Raw genomic sequence first — 21,466 nt, forward strand, 5'->3', positions numbered from 1 at the left:
TCTTATATTTTGTTTATTACTTCCTTAAAGAATAGACTATAAGGATTACTGTTAAAATAATCTTTATATAAGCAACTTTAAGTTTACTATTAAAAAAATTCCTTAAAATATGTTTTTAAAATTCCCTCAACCAATATTCCAGGCTCAGGATTAGATTTTAAGTATAAAGATATAAATAAGAGAGAGTTTCATTAACTTTAAAGATCTTACTGCTTAAAAATTAGATTAAAACAGCTGGTAAGATATTTACTTTCTTCCATCTACCAGAATCTACCTTAGAGTCATTTTGTATTTCTTTTCTTTCTCTTTTTAAAAATAATTGTCAGCCACTGTAGAATATACCTGTGAAAGATGGGAGTTCCACCTTTACAGTTGTTTATTATTCCCCAGAGCTTAGAATCATTTAGATTCTCCTTAAAAGCCAGGAAAAGATTCCCTTAACAATCATTCATGTAACAACTACTTGTATCAATTTTACGATTTTCCACAACTTTCACATATATATAGAAAATAGAAATATCTCACTGTTCACAGCATCTTATAACTTTTATGTAAATATCTACTTAGTTATAAAGAAGATATTTGAGATGAAGCCAGAGAGTTATTTGATAAGAAACAGCTTTTGGTTGTCATGTCTGTGACTTTTTGTTGCGTTACAGTAATTGTGCTTTTAGTCTTCTAACTTCCTCTCCTGCCACTCCATGTTCTTGGCAGGAAGCACACTTTTTGAAGCCATGGACACACTCAATAATGTGTTAAAACAAAAAGGCTCCACTAAAGTCGCTTCTAACATTATATAATATCTTACTTTGTGGTCTCTTTCTCCCCCCCTCCTTTTTTCTATTTCCCAATGAAAACATTTCACAGAATAGCCAAGGCTTTCATACTTGAGCGTCTAAACCAAACCTTCCTATTGGCATGGAGTGTTTTTTCCCTCTATAGCTGGGTATTCCTGACTTTTAATTTCAGGCCAACATTTATTTATTCCAACAAATTCTTTCATATCTACTTTTCCTTAATCACAATGGAATTATAAATCATCAAATACTAGACAGGAGGATATTTGCTCTACCTGGTTTTCCACTATAAAGATCTTACTGCTTAAAAATTAGATTAAAACAAGCAGGTAAGATATTTCTTCTGTCTATCAGAATCTACCTTAGAGTCTTTTTGTATTTGTATTTGTATTTGTGTTTGTATTTGTATAATGGGGGAGTGATATAAAGAATCTCTTAAGACTTGGGACACTTACTAGTTCCAAGTGGGTGGGTCATTATGAGATCTAGAATGTTCTTTATAGTCCAATGTATTTTTGTTTTCTCTACTTCATCTTCTCTTTAATACTTTGGTTAATTGATTAGTATTTTTGAGTCACTGGTCACTAACATGCATAAATAAGGAAATTAATATATTATTAGCATTCTGTGTACCATCTGAGTTTGTATGGAACCTACTTTGAAGATCAGTACATTAAAACCTCTGAGGATCATCATTCAAAAATGATGGATTTAAACATTTCTCCTCTGATGTGATTTTTAACAATCTCTAGCAACAATTTAAAAATATAATCACAAAGGAGAAATAATAACTTGTGCCTGTGTGTTATTGTGCTGTGTTTTTGGTTAGGATTTTTAATTTACCAGCAGGCATCAATTGCCATTAGTATATATGGGGAACACTCATAGACAGGGTTAGTAAGCCCAAAGGAATATCATGGTCTTGGTTAATTACATGTTATGTGGGAAAAGAGCAGAAACAAGCTGATGAAGAGGGTAATGAATGTGTGTGTGTATAAAATCTTATTCACTCATTCACACATTACCCTTTTGTTATGTGTGTGTATACATATATGTGCATTTGTGTATATATAGCATATATGTAAAAAAAGGAGATACATAAGTGTATATAGTAAAAGATGATCTTGCATAGAATAAATAAAAGTGTATTATGAAACAAAGATTTAGAGTAATAAAATTCATTGTTTTCTGTAACTGAATTCCAATGATAAAAGTTTGACTAGGAAGGAGATTTTACTTATTCTGACAACAAAACTATTGATGAGGTTATTGATAATGGGATAAATGGTTAAGATATCCACTTTTTTTCCAGTACTATAAAGCATCATGGAAATAGACTGGTACCTTCCACAATGGGTCAGCACACATCTGCAATGAAAACATTCATAAGAAATCACAAGAAAGATGTCCCTTTCTAATGATACCAATCTCCACCCCTCCTCCTTCTTGCTGCTGGGAATCCCAGGACTGGAACACATCCACATCTGGATTGGCTTTCCTTTTTGTGCTGTGTATCTGGTTGCACTCATAGGAAACTTCACCATCTTGTTTGTCATCCAGACTGAGCACAGCCTCCACCAGCCCATGTTCTATTTTTTGGCTATGCTGGCTACCATTGACCTGGGTCTCTCCACAGCCACCATCCCTAAGATGCTGGGCATATTCTGGTTCAGCCTCAGGGAGATCATTTTCAATGCCTGCCTCACTCAGATGTTTTTCATTCACATCTTTACTGGCATGGAGTCAGTGGTCCTTCTTGCCATGGCTTATGACCGCTATGTAGCTATCTGCAACCCTCTCCATTATAACACAATTCTTACTAACAAGGTAGTATCCCTTATTGGTTTTGGGATGGTTGGGGGATGTTTTTTCACTGTTCTCCCTTTTGTGTTCCTCATCTTGCAATTGCCTTTCTGTGGACACCATGTCATCCCACACACGTACTGTGAGCACATGGGTCTTGCTCGCCTGGCCTGTGCAAGCATCAGGGTCAACATCATATATGGCTTGGGGACCATTGCTATCTTGGGACTTGTCATCATAGCCATTGCCCTCTCTTATATATACATTCTCCAAGCTATTTTCCATCTCCCCTCCCATGAAGCCAAGGTCAAGTCTCTCAGCACCTGTGGTTCCCATGTTTGTGTAATTTTAGCCTTTTATACCCCAGCTTTTTTCTCTTTTATGACACATCGCTTTGGCCAAAATATTCCCCGCTACATTCATATCCTTCTGGCCAATCTCTATGTAGTTATTCCACCAATGCTCAACCCAATCATCTATGGAATTAGGACCAAGCAGATCCGTGAAAGTGTGCTCAGAATACTCCTCCATCAATAAATAGCGGATGACTACCTCCAGGTTTTGTCCAGAGGATTAAATGTTAATATGTATGCATCTACAGGGTCAGGAGAGGCTTTGCAAAGGGCAAATGGTCACTTAATGGGAAGGATGTCGATGTCTTTTTTGTGCATTTCACCCATTCAAGGAGTAGGAGCTTTTAATTTTAAATACTATTAAGGTGGATGAACAATGATTCTATGTGATTATCTTGAAGAATAACATAAAATATATTCTCAGCGATCTAAGTGGTCAAGTTACAGAAGACATTTTCCCCTTCCACTATGGGGAACAGGTATTCCTTGTTCCTCACCTTCTCCTTCTCCCTTTCTCTCCCTCTCTTCTCCTTTACCCCACTTTCCTTTACCTCCTACTTCTCTTTTTTTTTTTGTTATTCATCTTCTTTCTTTTTCTCTCTCTCTTTCCGTCCAATATTTCTGTCATCCTGTTTCAGTGTATCTTACTATAGCTTTCTCTCCTTGCCCCGTTCCTCCCCTCCTCCCCTTGCTTAATACTCCTTTCCATCACTCTCAAAGCATAAACAGCTTCTTTTCTTATTGGTTTCATTGAGTAGTTGATTGCTTGAGTTAATGGATTACTTTAGCTAATGAAGAGAGTGAATTAAGTCCTCAAAGTAGTGAGCATACCACAGGACCAGAGTCTGGTGAGAGTGGGGGAACAGCATTAAAAAATATATTGATCAGAGAGCTACATCAGGAGGAATTAGAAACAAGAAAGCATAGGTAAAGGCAGGAGACCTGAGAACTAATATCTGTAAGAAATTTAGTAGGTTTCAAATTCAATACATAACCATCTCATTAAAAATATTTTCTATATGGTTTATAGAAGCACTATTTTTTTGCATACAATTTGGTCATATCAAATCTCTCTCCTCTTTTAAAGAAATAATTTTTTAATTGCCTGGTTTGTTTGTATGCTTTGGCTGTAAAAGTAATTTGCCTTACAAAAGTCAGCTTTTGTTTAAGAAAACAGAATTTCTGCAATGAAATATTTTGAGAGTGAAACATATAGATCTACAAAATACTACCAAATTGCTGAATAGGAAGAGACTATTTCTATTCAGGGAGTGAATACATGCTCAGATATCATGTATACATTAACTATTGGTATGGACTCCCAGGACTACTTTCCTATTAGGTTCACAGAGGCATTTCCAGAAGAGAAAGCAACATGAAGATGATGGGAGAAATTTGATAAAACCTTATTTTTGCAGACTCATATTTAAGTGGAGTAGTGTAATTAATACAGAGATAGAAAGGACCAAACCAGTAGGGTAATATTTACATCAGATCATGTATCACCTATATTCTATGTTAAAGGATTTGATATTTAACTTACAATTACTAGTGTTATAACATTAGATGTTTTCTCATGTGTAAGCTAGGGGCAAATTATATTTGTTATGAGGAAAAGAGATAATCTAAACACATAACATGCACTTAAATTGTAAGAGAATATTATTATTTTTTTGTTTCACAGATCACTGCTATTTTTGGACCTGATTGAAAATTATTGCTGTCACATTATTCTTAAATTTAATTGGAAATTTATTTCTGCATTAAAACTATAAGTAGATGCCTTAATATACTCAAAGAACAATGATACACTTTGAACACTATTGGTTATTGGGTTTTATTCTAGGATATACATGTTGTATATTATAAGACTGAGACAGAGGTGCCCACAATTTTAGGTATGGGAATCAAAACATAGTATATTTGAAATCAGAATGATCTTAAATATAAAATAATAATAAACAAATAAATGATTCAAAATCATAAAATAGGTAATGCTTCTAAAGCTCTTATTGTGTATCAGGCATAGTTTTATATACTTTACATATATTATTTGATTTTATTATGACAGCAATCCTCCAGTATAGGTGCTATTTTTATCCTGTAGTAGTTGAGGAAAATGAGACTTGCAGACATAAAGTACTTTGCCCAGCATCACGTAGCAATAAGACATGCAGCCTGGGTTCCAAACCAGCCATTGTGATTCCAGCTTGATTTTTACAACTATGTTACAGTGTAATAATATGTGTAATTTTTAATGAATTATTTCAAGATATTCTATTCACAATGGACTTTTTCATGATTCAGTGTTAAGTGGAAAATGCAAGTTATAAAATTGTATACAATATGCAGAATATAAAAAAATATAATTTTCACATATAAATGTATCAGATCTTAAATTATTTACCTATAGACAGTGAGATGTATTTTTTTGAAGTTTTGTTAATTGTATAAAATGTCTATTGTTGAACATATGTAATTTTTAATATCATAAAATATCATTAAGTCATGGAAAAAATAAAAGATTAAAATAAAGTAAAATTGAATATCTACTATTTAATCATTTTTTCTATTTCACATTTTTCTGATTACTTTTTAACCTAACTTATAAATGAAAGCTTTTGCCAAGATTCCTAAATACACATAACACTCCTGTATTTCACATCTCAATTGTTGATCATAACTATTCCATTTCTAGAATCTCAAGAAAAATACTTGGACTTATTCTTGACCTGTCTCTTCCTCTCACAATCCACATCAAAATTATAAGCCAACTGCATTTACTCTGCCTTCAAATTATATACAAAATCTGACTATTTTTTGAGATAAATCCAAGCTCTATTTCTTGAGATGAATCCACGTTCTTAATCTAATTATTAAAATTCAAAATATAAGATCTCTAAAATAAATAATAAGATAAGATATTTGAGATCTTGCAGTGGGAAAATATTTCTTAAACAGGACACATAAAAGAAGACACCTTGGATTTTATCAGTATTAAAATATTTTATTCTTTATGGAAATCATTAAAAGATGAAAGGGCAAACCACAGACAGGGAGAAAATATTTATAATATATAGTCCTAACAAAGGTCATGTAACCAGACCATGCAAAGATATTCTATATGTCAATTATTAAGAGATGAAAATAAAATAATATAAAAGAGTAGACTATAATATAAAAGAACTTCAACAGGTACTCATAAAAAAAAGATATGTAATATCCAATTAATGCAAAAATATGCCTAGAAATAAAGATAATACAATTTAACTCTTTGATAAAATTCCCTTTCATGCCTCAGTAAACTGGCATACACACAAATGATTGACAACAGGAAGTGGTGACAATACAAAATGACATACAAATAGGGAACAACTGAAAATCTCATAAAGTGATGGTGGAAGGTGAAGAATATTATAATGTTAAATGTACATTCTGCTACACCTCTCCTATGACCTAAAAATTCCACTCCTTAGTTGTTTAGCCACAAGAAATAGAAATTATGCACAGAAAAGCCAATATTAAAATGTTCATGGCAATTTCATTCACAATATTGCCAAAAGAGAAACAATCCAAATGCACTTCAACCATATAGTGAATAAACACACTGGGTATATTCACACAGCAGAATATTAGTCCACCATAAAAAAGAAAAGAACTACTGTACATGCTACAAAATAATAAACATAAAAAACAATTTTCTGATGGAAATAAACTAAAAGAAAAAGTATATATACTTTATGCTTCAATGTAACTAAAGCTCAGGGACAGGTGAAACAACCTGACTGACGGAAATCAGAACTGTGTTTGCCCACCTTGGGAGACAAGGCAAGTTGTAAGATTGAATTTTCTGGAGTAATGGAAATAAGCATAATGAGATTTAAATGTTAGCTACAGAAGTACCTTCATTTGTCAAAATTTATTAAACTGTACACAAAAGATCTAAGCATTTTACTACATGTAAATTATTCCTCAAAAAAGTAAACAAAGTACATACGAAATACTCCAGAAAAAATAGATACTGAATAGGATGGGATATCTGCTCCTTTGAGACAATGACGACTAAAATATTCCACCAGAGTCAGGAGGTTAAAACAAATCCTATTCAAAATCAAGTTTGGAATAGGGTTAATGCATCAGAATGAAAGAAAAAAAATAGCTGCTGGGGATAGTTTTTTGGTACCAATACTTTCATGAAAGTGGATGACCATAGTTCACAGATCACACTGTCAGTCTCTGAACTCAAATGATTCAAGCACTTACGGGTCATTGCCTTTACTTTAGATATCCTGAAAGTGCAACGAGAAGACTAATTTTTATGCTGAAGATCACAGAAGTTTTGGCAGAGACCCATCACAGAATTTCTAGCCAGGAATTGATTTGTAGGTACGATGATGGTGAGATTTATAGAAGATAAAGTAAAGTGAGTGAATGAGAGAGAAACAAGAAAAAAGAGATAAAATAATGGAGAGAAAAAGGAGATGGGGAAATATCCCACTTTAAATCTGTACAACACAGTACATAAAGGAAGTCAACCAAAATATTCACAGAAAGAAAACAAATCAGTCCAGAAAAAGTGGAAATAACTAAGCAGATTGAAGAATTATTCAGCTGTTGATGTTTATCACCTTTTTAAAAAAGACTTAGCTGACGTAGTTTCTTTCTTTTTGTTTATTTATTGATTTTAGAGAGAGAAAAAACATTGATTTGTTGTACCACTTATTTATGCATTCATTGGTTGATTCTTGTATGGGCCTTGACTGGGAATCAAACTTGAAAACTTGGTGTATCCAGTGGATGCTCTAACCAACTGAGCTACCTGGCCAAAGCAATATCTATCATCTTCAAAAACAAAATATTAAAAATTGATATTGTAATAATTGAGATAAAACAACTAAAGTGGAGAATCATGTAATAATTATTACAGTCAAACTTTACATTTGTTGAATACAAATAAACAAAGTGGAAATCCTAAAAAAGAAACTATAAAGAATTTCCAAATAGTATAGCACAGTAAAAAAAAAAAAAAAATTGTTGAATGATATTTACATCAATGGAGAATAGACTAAGATTTTTCTGAAATATTACTTATAAATTTTTAAAATAAGAAACTGGAAAAAAGTTGAAGGAGCTATATTAAAAATATCATAAATGAAAGTTTTCTAATTAAAAACATAATTACAGGTATTCATACCAAAAGTTGATGCAAGTAGTTGCCAGGCTATAATACAAAATTATAGCCACCTACTACATTAAAACTTCAATTGATAAAGAGAAAAAAAGGAAACATAAGCAAGAAAATTCAGAAACCAAAAAAAGAAAGACAACTTGTCCAGATATAAAGATCTTAAAGGCAATAAATAAATAAATAAATAAACAAATAAATAAGCCAGCTGAAAATGAAATACTAGTTTTACTATTCTGAAGAAAACGAATTGTTGATTTCAGAATCAATTCTCAGCTAAATTATCATTCATAAGAGAGACAAAAATATATACAGGAAACAGAGAGAAAGCCACAGTAGTGTGATTTTGTAATTATGATGATAACAAATACTGTTTCCTTACTTTTTATGGTGTTTACCCACGTTTTTATATGTATTTGTTACATGTAAAAGTAATACTTAAAATAATTCTGTGAGGTAGAAGATATTATTATCCCCTTTACTAAATTGCTTGAGAAGGTTATGTGGGTGGTTCAACCTTAAATAAGTTAAGCAGTTTTCCCAAAGACACATACCTAAGGATTGATAGACATAGGTGTGGAACACAGGCACTAACTGCACTGTGTTTAGTCTTAACCTCTTTACTACGATAGCTTTGGTATAGGCATTATGAAAAATAGTATGGAGTTTCTTCAAAAAAATTAAAAATAGAACAGCCATATGATCCAACAATCCCACTTCTTGGTATATATATATCGAAAAGAAATGAAATCAATAGCTCAAAGACATATGTTCACTGTATCATTATTCAAAGTAGCACAAAAATGGAAGCAACTTAAGTGTCCTGAACAGCTGAATAGATAAAGAAAATGTGGTATATATAAAAATGGAATAGTGTTCAGTCATAAAAAATAAGGAAATATTTCTTAGAGGTCATTATACTAAGTGAAATAAGCCAGAGACAGAAAGACAAATACTATACATTCTCACTTTTATGTGGGATCTAAAAAAAGTCAAACTCATAGAAACAGAGAGTAGAACTAGCTATGAAATGGGAAAAATGGAAGCAATATTGGTTGAAGGATACGATTATAAGATGAATAAGTTTTGGGGATTTAATGTGCATCACAATGATTATAGTTAATAATGCTGCATTATACACTTGAAATTTGCTAGAGAGTAATGTTAAGTGTTCTCATCACAAAAATAACACGTAACTATACGAGGTTATGGATATGTTCATTAACTTGATTGTGATAATCGTTTCATTACATATATGATGGGACAAAAGGAGGTTTATAATTGCAAGTATGCAAAACACAGCATTTATTCTTGTATTATTATTTATTAATTACTGTGTTATTTTCCATATGAACAACTGTAAACTTACTTTTGCTTCATCTTGTATATATAAAATCATGTGTACACTTTTAAAATATCACATTGTATAAATTAAATATAGGCAATTTTTATTTGTTAATTACACTTCCATAATGCTGGAAAACTCCCAGTAAATTTGAAATTCTATATCTTCTAAATAACCTTAAAATAAATAAAGTTATTTTAGGCAAGCAAACAAACAAAAAACCAGAAATGCACAACCAGCAAAATTGTACCAATGAAATATTTGTTTATTTTTCAGAAACAAGTGAAATCATTACAGATGGAAATTTGAAGATGTGAGGAGGAATGCATCACAATCAAAGTAGTAAATATCGTGGCATATTTAAATGAATAGTGATTATATAAAACAGTAACCCTATGTGTGTGAGTTTTAAAATTTATAAGAAGTAACAAACAATAATACATAAGTCATGAAGTAGATAAATATGTTTAATGGCATTTGTAGAGCAATGGCTAAAATAGTTGTAAAATTATATATAAAATCAAAGCAAATGTGACAGTAGTAATAAAAATAATTCAAAAGAAGAAAATATTTGTTGTGAATGATCTATAGCTCAGGTTGAAGTAAAAGTAGTAAATGTAAGATAGTAAATTTAATATAAAAATAACTATAATTTTTTTTTCAAATTACAAGAAAAAGTTTATTTAGAATGGTACAAAGGTAGTAAAAATAAAAAAAAAAGTGAGCAGTAGAAGAAACTGGCTAAGGAAACAAAACAAGTTACAGAGGCAAAAGAAGAGCCTTGGAGCTTAGGAAAGTACATTCAAAATGCTCAGTGGTTGAGCATTGACCTAGGATCCAAGAGATCTTGATTCAATACCCAGTCAGGGCACATGCCTGGGTTGTGGGCTCGATTCCTAGTTGGGGGCATGCAGGAGGCAGCCAATCGATGACTCTCTCATCATTGATGTTTCTATCTTTCTCTCTTTTTCTCCCTTTCTCTCTCTGAAATCAATAAAGATATATTAAAAAAAAAAAGAAGAGATTTGAGTGGGCATGCTCGGGGGGGCGGGGGGAGGAGAGAGAGACAGGAAGATAGAGAGCACAAATAATTGTCAAATGTGCTTGAAATTAGTAATATATTTAAAATACTAAAATTGTCAGGTTGCTTAAAATATAATTTTTTTGATACTTGAAAACAAAGATAAATTTAATTACCAAGATATTAAAAGGATGGATGTTTATAAGTTGAGTTTGCTGACAAATTTTAAATTCTGTAAATTCTACAAGGTTAAGCAAAGTGTCTGAGTGTCATTTTATCCCCAGCATACTGCACTTATAAAAACAGAAACTAAGAAAGTGATTATAATTATATTGGGAGAAGAAAGGGGCTCCAGGAAACATCAATTAATCTATCAACAATAGGTGCATTAAAGTTATCAATATAAAAATATTGACCAGATATTGAAAAGAATAGATAAAATTAATATAACCTGCTAAACAAAATTATAAAGGACAAAGAGAATGCAGCAATGGATATTGGGAAGTGGTCTGAAAAGAAGATGGAAATAAAATACAGAAGAAAGCCAATTTAAATACATATTTTAACATAATTTTATGAGAAAGTACTCTTGTGACTTAAGTTTGATAAGATTTCACATTGAAAAATCACTTGTATAGGTTTCATTATGTTTTTATTCCTTATTTCTGTAATAATATTTTCTTCACACGGTCATAGATCTGCTTGGTTCTGACTCCATATATGACAGGGTTGAGCATTGGTGGCACTACGACATAAAGATTGGCCAGGAGTATGTGGATATAACGAGGGACATTTCGGCCAAAGCGATGTGTCATGAAGGAAAAGAGGGCTGGCGTATAGAAGGCAAGGATTACACAAACATGAGAACCACATGTGCTGAGAGACTTGAGGCGGGCTTCACGGGAAGGAAGACGGAAAACAGTGCGGAGTATCTGAACATAGGAAAGGGCAATGGCTATAATGTCAAACACTAGATTACAAATTGCACATAAGCCATAGATGATATTGATCTTGATGCTGGCACAAGACAGACGAGCAAGACCCATGTGCTCACAGTAGGTATGAGGAATGACATGATTCCCACAGAAGGGCAGTCGCAAGATGAGAAATACAAAAGGAATCGCAAAAATAAATGCCCTCACTAGCACACCAAGACCAATCAAGAAAACAACCTTGTTGGTGAGGATGGTGCTGTATCGCAGTGGGTTGCAGATGGCCACATAACGGTCATAAGCCATCGCCAAGAGAACTGTTGATTCCATCAATGTGAAGTTGTGAATGAAAAACATCTGGGTGAGGCAGGCTTCAAAGATCATCTCTCTGAGATTGAACCAGAAAATTCCAAGCATCTTAGGGATAGTAGCTGTGGAGAGACCCAAGTCAATGGTAGCCAACATGGCCAGGAAGTAGAACATAGGCTGGTGGAGGCTGCTCTCAGCCTGGATCACAAACAAAATAGTGAAGTTCCCTATGAGTGCAATCATGTACACAACACAAAAGGGAAAGCCAATCCAAATGTGGAGTGTTTCGAGTCCTGGGACCCCCAGCAACAGGAAGGAGAAGAGGTGAAACTGGGTGTCATTGGGAAGGGACATCCTGCTAGGTAATGCATAAATCTTCAGAAATTTATGTTCATCCAATATACAGGTGATCAGATAGTGCTCTGTAGCTTTGAAGACCTAAAGATAACATAAGAACACTTAAGCTAACTTCTTTCATTATTGCCATTATCACCAACAGAATTCCTCCTTCAAGTTTGACCTATTTAGGATTCTGCTAGCTTCTAAATACAGTGATGACAATTAGTTCCAGTTAATTGAATGACAACACACAAGGATAATAATTATCAGCAAACAGCTGAAGTCATCAAAATTTATGCCAAAATATAAAAAATTACTTTAAAGCATTAAAATTGTTTCATCTGTTAGTATTGGGCCATTGTTATTACTAAACAATGTGGACAATATTAGTGAAAACAGCAACATTGATTACCAATTTGTTAGGTGCTGCCTACTATTTGCAAGGCTGTTTGTCAGACTGTGCAAAAATTGTCTGCAATTTTTTTTTCAGAGAGAACATTACATTTCCATATTTTACATATAAGTGATCTAAGGATCAAAGAGTTTAAGAGGCTTGCCAGAAGTTTCAAGTGCTTTTAATGGAAGGTCTGGGAAATTAAATGAAGGAGGAAGGTAATGAATGGAAATAAAGGAAAAGCTAATATATGTTTAACCTATGAGAAATAAGTATCATACACACACACACACACACAAATACTCCAGACATATACCAATTCAAAATCTTTTAAAAATCTCACAACATCCATCTGAATAAATTATGCTAGTATTTCTCATTTTTAACCAAGGCAATTATGACTTTAGGGGTGTAAAACACATGTCAAAATGTCAATAAAAACTAGAGAGAAAAATATTAGAATTAATATAAAATAAGGTGAATGATAATTCAGTCATTTTCCAAGTTCCCTAAGGTCCTATGTCTTTATGTAACTTGTTTATAACATCTGATAGGGGAATATTTCACATGAATAATTGTTTCATTGTAGAAAGTCTTCTGATCATTTGTAATTCCACAGCCACAATACTAATTATGACCTCATTTTCTGCAAGAAAGTCAGAGTATTATCTAGACAGTGAAATAAAAGATGAAATAACCAAAAGAATGGTGTCTGTGATAAAGAGGTAATGAAAGGGGCAGTTGAGAAGGGTGGTAAATGTGGAGACACTCTGTAGAAGTTACAATTGAATAGTGGCTATTTCCAAAGGTTATGAGATTGCAATGGAATTGTGGCCAATTTTTTTTTTTTGTAACTATAATATTCTTTATTATTTCTCTCAATACATCACTGAAATGATAAGGCTACAATCGCTTCCAGTGATTTGAACTAACAGTTTATTGATCTTGATAAAATAATGAATATTTTTCCCTTAAAATTATTGCTATATCACCTCCTAACATAATTTTGTTCTTTACTTTGAAAAATGTAGCAATGGAAAGATAGCAGGAGGAGTGAAAGTAAGTTTCACTCATGGAGGTAAGTTTTTCTGTGAATCCCATGGGTGGAAATCAGCAAAAATAGCAACAAAGTTTTTCTTTCTCCAGTGCAGTAGTCCCCCCTTATCCATGGTTTCACATTCCATGTTTTCAGTTACCCACAGTCAAACTTGGTCTGAACATATTAAATGGAAAATTCCAGAAATAAACAATTCATCAATTTTAAATTGCATGCTGTTCTGAGTAGGATGATGAAATCTTGCGCTGTCCAGCTCTGTAGACACTACCTGCCCCCAGTCACATAGTAGCTGTCTTGGTGATCAGATCAACTGCCAGGGTATCACAGTGCTTGTATTCAAGTGACTCTTATTTTACTTTATAATGGCCCTCAAAGCACAGGAGTGTTGATGCTGGCAATTTGGATATGCCAAAGAGAAGCCATAAAATGTTTGCATTAAGTGAAAAGGTGAAAGTTCTTGGCTTAATAAGGAAAGGAAAAAAAGCATATGCTGAGCCCCGGCTGTGTGGCTCAGGTGGTTGGAGCATCGTTTCATACAGCAAAAGGTTTCAGATTTAGCTCTAGGTCAGTGCACACCTAGGTTGTGGGTTCAATCTCTGGTTGGGGTGTGTACAAGAGAAAAATTATCAATGTTTCTCTCACATTGATGTTTTTCTCTCCCTCTCTCTTTAAAAAAAATCAATAAAAACATATCCTTGGGTGAAAATTTAAAAAGTCATCTGCTGAAGTCACTAAGATTTGTAGTAAGAACCAGTCTTCTATCTGTGAAATTGTGAAGAAAAAAAAATTGTGCTAGTTCTGTCGTCACACCTCAAACTGCAAAAGTTACAGCCACAGTGTGGTAAGTGCTTATTTAAGATGGAAAAACATTGAATTTGTGGGTGGAAGACATGACATCATAATGGCTTGAAGATCCTCCTTCTGACATATCATCAGGTCAATAGTAATCTAATGCTATGTCACAATGCCTACATCATTCATTTCATCACTTAGGCATTGTACCATCTCACATCAAGAAGTGTGAGTACAGTACAGTAAGATATTTTAAGAGAGAAAGACACATTCACATAACTTTTATTACAGTATAGTGCTTTAATGGTTCTATTTTATTATTAATTATTATTGTTAATCTCTTACTGTCCTAGGGAGTCTTTATAGCCATTCATCATTTTAATGTTAATTTCTTACTTGAAGCAATTAAGTGATGATGAAGACACAAACATAAATGACATATATTCTATTTGTCATTAAGGGATTTATATTTTGTGAATATTTTATTAAATTTTCAGGTCCATAAGTAGAGTGCACACATAAGAGTGCAGCTCAATTAATTTTTTACAAACTAATCATACCTGTGTAACCAGTAGATAAATGAATCAACAGACATTATCAGCAGTACTCAAATCATATGCCAATCCCGAATGAGACCCTATTCATTCTCTAAGCTGCATTCTTAGTCGTCTTTTCCCCAAACTAATCCCATGTCTCTTTTTCCTCTCCTACACCTCTTCTTTTCCTTCATCAATCACTGTGGAGTAAGGCTGCACTGTGAGCTGGGACATGAGGAAGACTCACCAGATTGAGCACCAAGATGGAATCCTGTTTCTGTCTTGTCTCAATCTGCTCAGTCTTTATGAGGGCACTGTTCTTTGCCTGGGAGGAGCTCTCAATAGAAAATTCCCTAGAGTCAGTTTTGTAAAGGACACAAGGTCTCTGAGGACTCTAGTTTCTAATCTGTCCCTGGCAATAACAACTGTTGGAGAAGTTGTTGGAGAAAGAGGAACCTTCATTCGCTGCTGGTAGGAATGTAAACTGGTACAACTGCTATAGAAAACAGTATGGCCATTCCTCAGGAAATTAAGAATAGAGTTACCATATGACCCAGCAACCCCTCTTCTGGTTCACTGGAAAATTTTGAAACCATTTATTTGCAAAGATATATGCACCCCTATGTTTATTGCAACATTATTCACTTTGGCCAAGACATAGGGATAACAAAAGTGTCCTTGGATAGATGGTTGGATAAAGAAAATGTGGTACATATGTATATACAATGGAGTACTACTCAGCCATAAGAAAAGATGAAATACTGCCATTTGTGACAACATGGATGGATCTTGAGAATATCATGCTAAGCTAAATAAATCTGACAGAAAAAGTCAAGAACTGTATGATTTCAATCATATATGGGAAAGAAAACTGAAAGCAACAAATGAACAAATAATAAAACAAACAAAAACTCATAAACAGAGATAACAGTGTTGTATTTACCAAGAGGGAAGGGGGTGAGGGGTAGTAAAGGGTAAAGGGATTCAAATATATAATTAGAAATAATCTTACTTTGGGTGATGGGTACACATACAATACTCAGGTGATGTACCATAGAATTGTACACTTAAAACTTTATTTACCAATGTCACCCAAAATTAACTTTATTAATTAAAAATCTTTTTTAGACAAATTATTTTCACTGGCTTGTATGCCATCTAGCATCTATCTTTCCTTAGATGTGAGTTAATTACTTGCTCTGTGATTTCAACTATCTGGAGGTTCAGAAAATTGTGAGGTTTATTGTCATAAGATTTTGAGTGACAATCTTAGCAATGTTTTATATTCTAAGTGAAAACTATAAGTCCTGGAAGAAATTTTTAATTATGTTGTAATACCTGAGTGGAAGGACATCAATGTGTCCATTGTTAGCTTCCTACAATTGTATTTCTCAAATCATGGACTGTGGGCCACTGTATCATAAGTATGCACTTGTAAAAGAAGGTCATTTAGTCAAGAAGGGAGGACTAGGGTGGAAAAAGGGAAATTTCTAAATCTGGTAGCAAGTCTGAAATGGTAAACCAAAAATATGTGATTGTATATCCTGTTGATTTTAAATACCTCATGTTTTTAGCATCAGATGATTCTCCAAATTTATTTATTTATTTATTTATTTATTTATTTATTTATTTATTTATTTATTTATTTATTTATTTATTTCCTCACCTGAGGACATGCTTAGAGAGAGAGATGAGAGAGAGAGGGAAAGAGAGAGAGCGAGAGAAAGAAGGAGGAAAGATAGATCAATGTGAGAGAGAAACATCACTTGGTTGCTTTCCACACATGCTCCAACCATGGATTCAACCCACACTCCAGGCATGTGCCCTGACCAGGAATTGAACTGGCAACCTTTCAGTGTACAGGGCACTCTCTACCAACTGAGCCACTCTGGTAGGGCTGTTTTATTTTGTTTTTAGTGAACAATATTTTAATATTGTGAGAAAAAGTCCTACCTGGTATTATAACTGCCTCAATGTCATGATTGCTAAAACATAGAATCTATCTTTGGATGAGTTGCTTCCCACAATATAACACTAGCCCTCTGACCATTAAAAGGTGATCCTGATGAAGAAACCACACATTCTAACATGGTTAATATAATGTTTGTTCAGATATTACACACCAACAAAAAGGGTTTTTAGTTCAGAGGCTTTGGAAAACTGAAAAATTTAAGGAACCTGTCTCGTATCTTTTTGGTCCTTACCCCATAGATAATGGGGTTCACCATAGGTGGGACCAGAAGATAGATGTTGGCCACAAATATGTGGACATGGGGAGATACATGGTGCCCAAACCTGTGGGTGAGAAAGGAAAAGAATGCTGGACTATAGGACACTAAGATCACACAGATATGGGAGCCACAGGTGCCCAAGGTCTTGAGTCGGGCATCTTTAGATGGGAGGTGGAAGACAGTGTGCAGTATGAGGGCATAAGAACAAATAATCAATATGAAGTCCACTCCTCCAGTAAGGAAAGCAACGATGAGGCTGTAGGCTCTTCGGATTCTTGTCTCAGCACAGGCAATCTTGATAAGGGCCATGAACTCACAGTAGGTGTGGGAAATAATATTGGTCCTGCAGTAGGGAAGCCAAAGTAGCAGGAAGGGGTGAGGACTGAGAAGTACCATGCCCCGGAGGACAATAGCTAGACCCATCCCCCCAATTACAGAATGTGTCAGAATAGCTGAGTGTCTTAATGGATTACAAATGGCTACATAACGGTCAAAAGCCATGGCCAGGAAGAAGCCAGACTCCATGGTGGAGCAAGAGTGAATCAGGAACACCTGAGTGAGGCAGGCTCCAAAGCGAATCTCTCCATCATGGAACCAGAAGAGGCTGAGAAGTTTGGGCACAGCTGTAGTACACACAATAAGGTCAGCCACAGCCAGCATGCAGAGGAAGAGGTACATTGGCTCATGGAGGCTGGAGTCTGTCTTGATTATAAACAGAAGAGAGCAGTTTCCCACTAAGGCCAAAAGGTAGACTACACAAAAGGGGATGGAGATCCAGATGTGGAAAGCTTCCAAACCAGGAATGCCAATAAGAATAAAGGTTGATGGATGGACATTGGTTTTATTGTATGCTGACATAACCAGAGTCAGCATTTAACTTTCTCTTCATGGATTTCACCTAAAGCAAATAAATAACAAATATTTTGAAAGCACTAATGAGTTAGCCAAAATGCAGGGATTGCAAGTCCTGGAGAAATTACGATGTCTGTAAATGCTTAGATAATTATTTCATCCTCTGAGTGTCAAATATTATTTCAGGGTTGTAATAAGCAATGTGGCTGATCTATAGATGCTAAATGAGAGAAAATAACCTAGGTACAAAAAATTGGAGTTAAATATATGAAATTCCAGAATCTTCCATCCACTGAGACAAAAATGATATCAATTGAAAGCTGAAGAATGTATAGGAGTAATGGGTTTGGATGAGTTAGTAAGAAAATTGCACTTGTACGACACAAAATAGTGAGTCAGAAGAAATATAGGAGGTCTTAAGTAGAAAATAGATTATTTTTTTAAAAAAAAGATTTTAGGAATAATACTTTGGGGACATGCCAAATTACAGGGTGTAGCTTTGAGACTGAAATACCAAAATATGGAGAATGTGTTGATTATTGCAGAATTACCCCAAAGAGCTTAATTCACACTAACGTGATTCATTCAGGATGACAGGAGTGGGCCTGATGATGGTGTGTCAGGAAAAAAAAACAGTTCATTGCATTGGTCATGACTCTCCACTGGTCCCAGAATTTACTCCTGATCTTAGCAGGGGAAAAAAATTACTACATGATTATAACCTGTATTCTGAGCTTCCTTCACTTTTCTACATGTATCTAATTAGTCCAACAACTTTACAACTTGATTTTCATTAAGTGTACTCTGTAGGCAGTCTGCTTCATCCAAGTTTTCCTTCATAAATTTCCTTTGCTCTGCATACTTTTTCTGTACTGGTTGATTCTTATCCCAAAGCCCAAACTGTGATTTGCTGATTATACTTGTTCCAGTATAATCAATATGCCTAGGTGGCATATTTTTGGGTAGCATATTCTGCTCCCCCTCACTTTCAAAATGTTGTTCTAATAGTCTTATTAGGAAATAAGACTTCCACTTTGGTATATCGACTATTTCAAATTAATTTGATTATGAATAATTATTGAAAGCCACCAGTTTTTAAAGCCCATAAAGAACACAGTCCAAATTCTAAGCCTTTTTCTTCCTAATTAACCCTCTTTCAATGCACTTCCTCTCAAAAGGTGAGAGTTACCTTACACATAACTCATAGAGAAAATTAACTTTTTTTTTTTTTAGATATATCTTTATTGATTTCAGAGAGAGGAAAGGAGAGGGAGAAAGAGAGACAGAAACATCAATGATGAGAGAGTCATTGATCGAGTCCGCAACCCGGGCATGTGCCCTGACTGGGAATCGAACCCCGATGGCCTGGATCCCAGGTCAACACTCAACCGCTGAGCTATGCCCGGCCAGGCGAAAATTAACATTTTTTTACTAGACAAAAATCTCTCTCAATCTTACACTGTTCTAACCTTAGGTTTATGTATATATATGTAGAGCTAATGCATTTTTATGCTTTACTTTTTCTTGTCCTAAAATAAACCTACATATCCTTTTATTTATACTTGTGGTTCCATCAGCATTCTCATATTTCACATGAATTATAATCTTCACTCTCTTTATTTGCTCTATCTCATTAAATGTAAATATATTTTTACCAATAGAAAATATGAGGACAAATTATGTAGGTGAAAGCATTCACACGGAAATAAATCCAAATGTCCAATCACATAAAAACACCTATCCTTACTTGCAATCAAGAACTGAAAATTGAAAATGAATACAATTCATACCTTATATTTTTAACCAACAGAATATGAAGAGTTATGATAACAAGCATTAGTGAAGTCTGGATTAAAGAGTGACTCTTGCGCGCAACTGACTGGAGAAAACTGACCCAAGATTTAGAGGAAAATTGTTTAGTAACCACTATTATTAAAAGCAAAAATTTTGGCAGAGAAATTTATCTACTTGCCATCCTAAGGAATAATGTTCACATATACACATGGAAGTGTATACAGTGATTCTTTTTGTATAAGTGCCTGTAATAGAACAGAAACAGAACCATTAAAAATGTCCATTAATAAAATAGTATAAATTTAAAAATCTGTGGCACATTTTATTATGTACTATCCAGAAGCACTTAGACTAAATATATTTATATAAACTGGCAAAGAAAAACATCTAAATGAAAAATAAAACAGAAATTTGATTTTTTCATTAACATTGAAACACATAATAATTGTGTCACCTATTTAATTCATGACAGTGATGACATGTCTTTGTTTTTCATGATATATCTTCATAATATATATGCATGTGTGTATGCATATATGTATTTATAAATGTGGTTATATAAATATACATATTCATATATATTACATATAGTATTATATAATTATGTTTATTATTATTATTATAGAATTATATATACATGTGTATATATATATATATATAGCCACAAATACACCTATAAAACCACACTTATAAATACAGAAATAATCTAAAAGGATGCATACCCAACTTAGGAGAGCTCTAAAATGTAGGATGGATGAAGGAATAGAGACAGCATAATTTAGCTGTATCACTATGCTTTGACTTTTTAACAGTGCCAAGGTATTCTATATATTCATGTGTTACCTGTGTAAAGGTAAGTAAATAACGCAGAGTTACAAATATATTCACAAAAAACCCCCAAGAAATTATAAATAAGATTTGGCTCTCCAGGTCTTATAAAATATTAGGAATTCTTCCAAACTCTTGGAATATTTTTTCCTGTATTTCGCCACATAAAGAACTGGTCTCCTATTTAATTCATGAAAATGATGACATGTCTTTTGTTTTTCATGATATATCTTCACACCCAAAACCCCTCAATAACTTGGTTAGAATTGAAGACTCTGCTCACATACCCACTCCTCTGAGACTATTTTTCTAGGAAAAAAATATGTTTTTATTAAAAACATTTATTATATATGTTATTATTTAAATATATATATATTTATTCATTTCAGAAAGAGGAAGGGAGTGAGAGAGAGAGATAGAAAGAAACATCAATGATGAGAGAGAATCATTGATTGGCTGCCTCCTGCACATCCCCTACTGTGGATCCAGCCTGCAACCTGGGCATGTGCCCTGACCAAGAATGGAACCATGATCTCCTGATTCATGGGTGGACACTCAACCACTGAGCCATGCTGGCTGAGCTATTTTTCTAGAAACTTTTAACCATCAATCCCATCCCTCTTCAGTGTCCCTAAGGTCTGGACTGTGCAATTACTTGTCTTCTATCTCTTGTCTAATTGTATTTTATATTTCTGCATAGTTTTTCCTTTATTATATTACAAATTCTTTCTTAGCAGAGGATGTGTATTTTTATACATTTGTTGTTCCAGTCCCAATGAATGAATAAAGAAAAAGAGAAAAGGAGAAGATAAGAAATTGTTATTCATTTTCTGGTAAATAACTTCAATATAAATTTAAGACACCCAGTAAAATCACTATGAATTTATTATAGTCCATA

At 33.8% G+C, this 21,466-nt stretch overlaps 3 protein-coding genes across 3 annotated transcripts; 1 reads left to right on the plus strand and 2 right to left on the minus strand.

Moving 5' to 3' along the window:
- Positions 1-2,201: 2,201 nt before the first annotated feature.
- Positions 2,202-3,137, plus strand: LOC107538674 (olfactory receptor 52E2-like). The gene has a single exon (XM_016214996.1). It carries the CDS (start codon positions 2,202-2,204, stop codon positions 3,135-3,137), a length of 936 nt encoding a protein of 311 aa, XP_016070482.1.
- An 8,026-nt stretch (positions 3,138-11,163) lies between these two features.
- Positions 11,164-12,099, minus strand: LOC107538670 (olfactory receptor 52E2). Its single transcript, XM_087822227.1, has one exon. The coding sequence runs from the start codon at positions 12,097-12,099 to the stop codon at positions 11,164-11,166; it is 936 nt and encodes a 311-aa protein (XP_087678353.1).
- A 4,902-nt stretch (positions 12,100-17,001) lies between these two features.
- LOC107538640 (olfactory receptor 52D1-like) lies at positions 17,002-17,983 on the minus strand. Its single transcript, XM_016214957.2, has one exon. The coding sequence runs from the start codon at positions 17,965-17,967 to the stop codon at positions 17,002-17,004; it is 966 nt and encodes a 321-aa protein (XP_016070443.2). The 5' UTR covers positions 17,968-17,983.
- Positions 17,984-21,466: the final 3,483 nt, after the last annotated feature.

This window comes from Miniopterus natalensis, chromosome 11 (assembly GCF_054644295.1).
Source record: "Miniopterus natalensis isolate mMinNat1 chromosome 11, mMinNat1.hap1, whole genome shotgun sequence".
NCBI classification, from domain to species: domain Eukaryota; kingdom Metazoa; phylum Chordata; class Mammalia; order Chiroptera; family Miniopteridae; genus Miniopterus; species Miniopterus natalensis.